The 7,750-nt window shown below is 38.6% G+C and overlaps 1 protein-coding gene across 1 annotated transcript in view; it reads left to right on the top strand.

Moving 5' to 3' along the window:
- Positions 1-660: 660 nt before the first annotated feature.
- The window catches only part of LOC136839691 (ABC transporter F family member 4-like), an 18,917-nt gene continuing 11,827 nt past the window's right edge, over positions 661-7,750 (top strand). Inside the window, exons 1-3 of the mRNA XM_067106047.1 lie at positions 661-682; positions 4,426-4,823; positions 4,931-5,198. Of these exons, the coding sequence (XP_066962148.1) occupies positions 661-682; positions 4,426-4,823; positions 4,931-5,198 (688 nt within the window). The remainder of the gene's footprint in view (positions 683-4,425; positions 4,824-4,930; positions 5,199-7,750) is intronic.

Below are 7,750 nucleotides of genomic sequence, written 5' to 3'. Positions count from 1 at the left end.
TGCTTCGTAAGACTTACAAATACATCGCTTTGGGTTTTTCCCTTGATATCCAGGTCCTTGCGTGGATGACGGTCAAAGATATTTCTCATAATTAATTATATATTATCAGATGGGAACTTCATGATTTTTTTAATTAAGTTTCAAGATTGAACTAATACCATATTAGTGCTAGTAAAGTCATAAAAAGGAACCAGAAATATATGTGATAATTCAAGTGTTCCCACTTGGAAAATGATGTTAATCCTTTTCGTTTTAATCAGAGGAAAATAATGATTTAGTTTTCGACTGAAGATAATACTATATCGGCATCGGTAGAATTATGGAGGCAACCATAATTTTACCGATACCAATATGGTATCATCGTCAATTGAAAACTAACTCATTATTTTCCTTTGATTAAAATGAAAAAGAAATGCATATACTTTTCCAAGTGAGAACTCATGAATTATCAGATATATTCCCAGTTCCCTTTGATGACTTTACTAGCACTAATATGGTATTGGTTCAATCTCGAAACTCAACAGAAAAAACAATGAAGTTCGCATCTAGTAATATGTAAATAAGTATGAGAAATATTTTTGATTAATTTTATTAATCTTCACTGATGAAAAGCGCCGTGGGTCACGAAATTCTAAGCAAATTTTCATAAGCTTCGTTAAAATGTCAGGCAAATTGAAGCTCAGTAAGTTACTATGCCCTTTATTAACTTCATTGATAAAACAAACAAGTAAAAAATGCGCCGAAGTTTCTTCGGCGCGATCGAGTTTTCTGTCCGGGGGTGGCCTCAGACACGGCCCATAAAACTTCCAGCCGCGGCCCATGAAATTCAGTCACGGTCTGGTGGTGGTCTATGTTTTCTGGTTCCTAAAGCTGCAAGAAGTACGATTATGGCTAACTTTAACCTTAAATAAAATAAAAACTACTAAGGCTAGAGGACTGCAATTTGGTATGTTTGATGAATGGAGGGTGGATGATCAACATACGAATTTGCAGCCCTCTAGCCTCAGTAGTTTTTAAGATCTGAGGGCGGACAGGAAAAGTGCGGACAGGAAAAAGCGGACAGAAAAAGAGCGGACAGATAAAGTGCGGACTGCAAAAGAGCGGACGGACAGACAAAGCCGCAACAATATTTTTTTTTTACAGAAAACAAAAAGAAAGGCGCTATTTTGAGATCAACTTAGGTTTGTGCTATCACGTGTCATCCATTCTGATCGATTGACTGGTTCATATCAAACAGGTGTTACGAGAGCAAGTCTACCCATTATATATGTTATTAATTACTTTAGCGTACAATCATATAATTTCGAAACGACCAAGCTTCCTTTTCTGATTATTATTATTATTATGATTATTATTATTATTATTATTATTATTATTATTATTATTATTATTTCAGTAGATAAAGTCTATTCACATGGAACAAGCACGCAGGGGCCATTGGCTTGAAATTCAAGCTTCCAAAGAATGTTGGTTTCAAACTCCCACCGCAGACCCCACACTGCAGCAGTAACTGATCATGATACAGAGCCAGTGATTTATCATCGGACAGGGGGAGGAGACGCGAACCCGCGACATATGAGTGATATGCTACGACTCTAACCACTATACCAGCGGACCAGATAATTAAAGTTATTACCATCGTCTATAAAGCCCTTGGAAAACTAATTACCAAAGTATAAATGGAATCTAAAATAACATTCTAAATTACAGTATATTGAAGCATTCTACATCACATGGAGATGCGACATGCTACATTCTTGTGCATGTTACAGTTAAAGTTTCCTAAATTTTCGAAATGATTATACTCATGATTATCTTAGAGGAACTATTTTCGCCAGATTATAAATATGAAAAGACTAATCTACATTTATATCATTACAATTCCGAATTGATCTTATAAATGTCAAGAATGGATAGTGGGCGAAAACGTTGTCCTTCATTTAGGCACACTGATGATTAATTGCTACTGACATAAAATGGGTTTTCAGTCAGAGTTTTTGAAGATTTCAAACACAAACAAGTAAAAAATGCGCCGAAGTTTCTTCAGCGCGATCGAGTTTTCTGTACAGCCGCTACAGCGTATAATCAAAGCCACCGAAAATAGATCTATATTTCGGTGGTCTCGGTATAATGCTGTTTGAGCCGCGGCCCATGAAACTTTAACCACTGCCCGGTGGTGGCCTATCCTATATAGGTGCCAGAAGCACAAATGTAGCTAACTTTCACTTTAAATAAAATGAAAACTACTGAGGCTACAGGGTTGCAATTTGGTATATTTGATGATTAGAGGGTGGATGATCAACATACTAAATTTGCAGCCCTCTAGCCTCAGTAGTTTTTAAGATCTGAGGGCGGACATGAAAAATGCGGACAGAAAGAAGTGCGGACAGAATGAAGTGCGGACGGACAGACAAAGCCGGCACAATAGTTTTCTTTTACAGAAAACTAATAAAACGCATTCGACATCGTCCATACACAACTTACATTCTAAGACCCATCAGCTAGTTATTGCTCTCTTTGCATTTATTACCTTAGTACTCCCCTAATGCTATTTTCCTTGAATTTTAATACATTTTTATCTATTTATTAATTTATTTTTTTTTCTTTAACAAGTGGGATCTCCTCTTTCTGTATTTCTCTTTACTTCCTGTTACTTCTTCCAAACGAACACCTTGATATTCTTTGGAAACTTGAATTTCAAGTCAGTGGCCCCTTTGGTGGGCTTGTTCCATACGAATAGGTTTCATCTACTGAATAATAATAATAATAATAATAATAATAATAATAATAATAATAATAATAATAATACTTTCTTGATGAAGGCCTGCAACCTCTTCACTGCTTATGGGCTGCCCTTAGGAGCAAGAGGCCGTGCTGAGTCCTTGTTCATATTCGAATAAAGTAACCTGTCAGCTTATCTAACTTCACCTTACCAGAATTTAGCTTATCCGACCTCATGTTATCATACGTCCTTATTTGTCAGACCTTATTATGATGGCTTTTTTACTTCTCCGTAAAACAAAACTATTGAGATGACTATTTGTCTGTCCGTCCTCACTTTTCTGTCCGAACTTTTTCTGTCCACACTTTTCTGTCCGCACTTTTTCTGTCCACACTTTTCTGTCCGAACTTTTTCTGTCCTCACTTTTCTGTCCGCACTTTTTCTGTCCACACTTTTCTGTCCGCACTTTTTCTGTCCTCACTTTTCTGTCCGCACTTTTTCTGTCCTCACTTTTCTGTCCGCACTTTTTCTGTCCACACTTTTCTGTCCGCACTTTTTCTGTCCACACTTTTCTGTCCGCACTTTTTCTGTCCACACTTTTCTGTCCGCACTTTTTCTGTCCTCACTTTTCTGTCCGCACTTTTTCTGTCCACACTTTTCTGTCCGCACTTTTTCTGTCCTCACTTTTCTGTCCGCACTTTTTCTGTCCACACTTTTCTGTCCGCACTTTTTCTGTCCACACTTTCTGTCTGCACTTTTTCTGTCCTCACTTTTCTGTCCGCACTTTTTCTGTCCACACTTTTCTGTCCGCACTTTTTCTGTCCTCACTTTTCTGTCCGCACTTTTTCTGTCCACACTTTTCTGTCCGCACTTTTTCTGTCCTCACTTTTCTGTCTGCACTTTTTCTGTCCACACTTTTCTGTCCGCACTTTTTCTGTCCTCACTTTTCTGTCCGCACTTTTTCTGTCCACACTTTTCTGTCCGCACTTTTTCTGTCCACACTTTTCTGTCCGCACTTTTTCTGTCCTCACTTTTCTGTCCGCACTTTTTCTGTCCACACTTTTCTGTCCGCACTTTTTCTGTCCGCCCTCAGATCTGAAAAACTACTGAGGCTAGAGGTCTGCAAACTGGTATGTTGATCAGCCACCCTCCAAACATCAAATATGCCGAATTGCTGCCCTCTAGTCTCAGTAGTTTTTATTTTATTTAAGGTTAAAGTTACCCATGATCGTGCGTCTGGCAACGCTATAGGACAGGCCACCACAGGGCTGCGGCTCATACAGCATTATACTGAGACCACCGAAAGACATATCTATTTTCGGCGGCCTTGATTATGCGCTGTGCAGAAAACTCGACTGTGCCGAAGAAACTTTGGCGCTTTTTTACTTTTTTTTCAGACATGATGCATTTTGTGAAAAATTTATTGAAATCATTTACGCCTGTAAGTCCCGCCCCGCTTAGGCTAGAAATTATACGGAATTCCAAGAGTAAAATACAGTTTGTTTTTTGGAATTACAAACATAAGGCATAGAAAAGAGAACCAAGTAACTGACTGGTTAATTATCGCATTAAATTGGTTTGTTGATTTTATATCATAAACTTACAAAAAAACAATAACTGGGGTCATCGACACCCCCTGAAATTATTCTAACGTTAAAAATATGAGACAGTTTTTGTTTGTGACGGAAAATGTTCTCCAGTAGCGTCTGCCAAGACTGGTCCAAAATCCGATAGCGTTCCTCTCCTTACAGAGAAGAAGAGGCAGGAGAAAAAAAAACTAGAAAAAAGAGAGGAAGAATCTTTCTTCATAAATAAGAAGAATAAGAAGAAGGAGGAGGAGGAAGGAGGAGGAGGAGGAGGAGGAGAAGGAGGGAGTGGTTCTGGTCCAAAATTCAAAAGCGTATCTCTCCTACAGAGAAGAGACGGGAGAAAAAGAAGAGTAAAAAAGAGAAGAAGCAGAATCCTTCCTCTTAAAGAAGAAGAAGAAGAAGAAGAAGAAGATGAAAAAGGTGAGGAGGAGGAGGAGGAGGAGGAGGAGGAGGAGGAGGAGGAGGAGGAGGAGGAGGAGGAGGAGGAGGAGGAGGAGGAGGAGGAGGATGGAGTAGTTCTGGTCCCAAATTCAAAAGCGTATCTCTCCCTACGGAGAAGAAGGGGCGGGAGAGAAAGAAGAGTAAAAAAAGAGAAGAAGCAGGATCCTTCCTCTTAAAGAAGAAGAAGAAGAAGAAGAAGAAGAAGAAGAAGAAGAACAACAACAACAACAACAAGATGAAAAAGGAGGAGGAGGAGGAGGAGGAAACACTTCTGGTCCAAAACCCAAAAGCGTATCTCTCCTTCCAGAGAAGACGAGAAAGGAGAGAAAGAAGACTTAAAAAGAGAAGAAGAAGAATCCTTCCTACAGAAGAAGAAGAAGAAGAAGAAGAAGAAGAAGAAGAAGAAGAAGAAGAAGAAGAAGAAGAAGAAGAAAGCGGAGGAAACGGTTGTTCAGTCGCGGAACTTTTGGACACGACTCAGTCCTCGAAACTTTCTCCAGAAATATTTTCGGAGCGGGTGCAACGTAGGCCTAAAAGTCTCCGTCGCTGTCCCAGTCCTGCGACCGTGGAGCGTCCGTCTCTCGGTCTTCCTAATTACCATCTGGCCCCTCGCCCACTTGTTCAGCCTCAGCCTAGTTATTTCTTTTCCCTTCGTCCGTCCGTCCACTCCAGATCTTCAACAGAGTCATCCGCGTGGACAGCAGGTTTTTCATACTGGTGGTCATCCATCATTCAGATAAGAGTTGACAGATTTTCGTGTTTGCGTGTGTGTGTATACATACATACAAACGTATACACGCGCACACAGTGTATATATATATATATATATATATATATATATGACATTTTTTTTATCACACCGTGATTTATATACAATCATGAACCTACAAATGTCGCTATTATATATATGTATATATGCAGTATATATACATATATATATATACATATATATATATATATATGTGTGTGTGTGCATATATATATATATATATATATATATATATATATATATATATATATATATACATACGTGTTGATATGTATTGTTGATACAAACCAAATATAAATAACACATAACAAACATTACGGTATTATTTCATCCTAAAATCTATTTCTCGACATCATTTGTCTTTTAGGTCATGTTTTCTCTCTAAATGCCAAATTCCATCGCATATGACGTCAGTAGACAGTCAATAAATCAGTTGCTCTGATATACGAATTGAGATAAATATTCTGTTTTTAAAAAAGATGAAACTTTTTTTTTTATTAATAGGTCAAACATGAAAGTAAACCATGCGAGAGAAATTGTCCTATATCTTTAACGAAAAAATATAAAGTTTATGTTTCATTACATTGATAAAAATACGACAAAGTCAGGTGTATTAAACTGATCAAATTATGGAGAGAAATGAGGAATAGCTGTTGCTGTATTAATAGTTTCTTTCTAACTAAATTATATCTAAGTATTTTCACAAAGCCACGGCCACTTGATTGAATAACCAGGAAGAAAAACATTTGCAGCGTCAGCGTAAATTTCACTAAAATTATGTTGAAAACAATTTCTTTCAGGACGCGACCACCTGAATGTTGAAAACAAAGAAAGAACAAAACAAGTAAAAAATGCGCCGAAGTTTCTTCGGCGCAATCTAGTTTTCTGTACAGCGTATAATGCCGTATGAATCTCTCAGCCACGGCCCATGAAACTCTCAGCCGCGGCCTGGTGGTGGCCTGTGTTGTTGGCACCTACAGGGGTGACAGACGCACGATCTTGGCTAACTTTAACCTTAAATAAAAAAAGTACTGGGGCTAGAGGGATGCAATTTGGTATGTTTGATGAATGGAGGGTGCATGACCAACACACCAGCTTGCAGCCCTCTAGCCTTAGTAGTTTTTAAAGGTCTGACGGTGGACAGTAAAAGTAAGAACGGACAGCCATCTCAACAGTTTTCTTTTACAGAAAACTAAAAGCTGCAACCATTGAATTAATTTCATTATAATACAAATACAAAAATTATAATTCAAATACGAAAACCTAAACGAAGAAAATAGGAAGAAGAAATGAAAAATGGCGGCGGTAGTTGCGTGTCTCTCTTGATCGAGAATTCCTCCTTCCGGTGCTACGTGCTAGGCTCTAACAAGCAATAATGGCGGTAATTGGCAACTATCGGTGAATCTGTAGAGGAAGTGGTGGATAGCTAATGAGGTATGCTTGTTCTACCATTAGCCATCGCTGTCGGCATATCCATCAGTGTGGGGGGGAGGGGGGGAGAGGAAGGTTGGTAGGGGAGGGGGGGAGGAAGGGTGGTAAGGGAAGGGGGTGGGGAGGGGAAAGGGAAGCGAACGGGGTAGGGAGTGGTCTCTTTTCCAACTTTCAAATTTGAAAAGGACTAACGAGTTGTACAATTTCTTCTTTCTTTCTTTCTTTCTTTATTTTTTTCTGTTGCATCCCATATCTCCCTTTCTCCTTTTTTTTTTAAGCTGGCTAGCGTTTGTTGGTTAAAGGTTGGTTGAAGTTTGCTGACAAGGGACTGGCAGCTGAGATTGCTGGCCCCTTTCGTGTTTGCTCAGAGATTTTCAGGATGTTATTTTTTAAATTTATTTATCGGACGCTCCAGGGGCAAGACTTCGTGTTGGCACAAGGCCCACTCAGCCTACAACAAAAGCAACGTCTTGTCTAAGTGGAAAAGAATTTATTCTTTAAAACCATCAATCTATATTCAAGTTTATGAGATGTTCTCTAAATCCATTATTGATCAAAAGGTTTTAATACTGGTTTCAAGTATACAGGCAATTGTATCAAGGGTAAAGTGTTTTCAGGTTTAAGTATTTAAATATTGAAAATATGTCAGTACAACTCCTACTCAAATTAGCACCTCCTTAAACCTTGTCTGGAATTTTAATTCCTTCCGAGATACTGCAGAAGCACTGCCGTTTAGTTGCCTGTTTAGATAACATTCAAAAGGCTTATCCAGAGAGACTTGGATTATTCTACGTTGCA

This window comes from Macrobrachium rosenbergii, chromosome 1 (assembly GCF_040412425.1).
Source record: "Macrobrachium rosenbergii isolate ZJJX-2024 chromosome 1, ASM4041242v1, whole genome shotgun sequence".
In the NCBI taxonomy this organism is placed as follows: Eukaryota; Metazoa; Arthropoda; class Malacostraca; order Decapoda; family Palaemonidae; genus Macrobrachium; species Macrobrachium rosenbergii.
The sequence above is the reverse complement of the archived record's forward strand: the minus strand, read 5'-3'. Positions and strand labels throughout refer to the sequence as shown.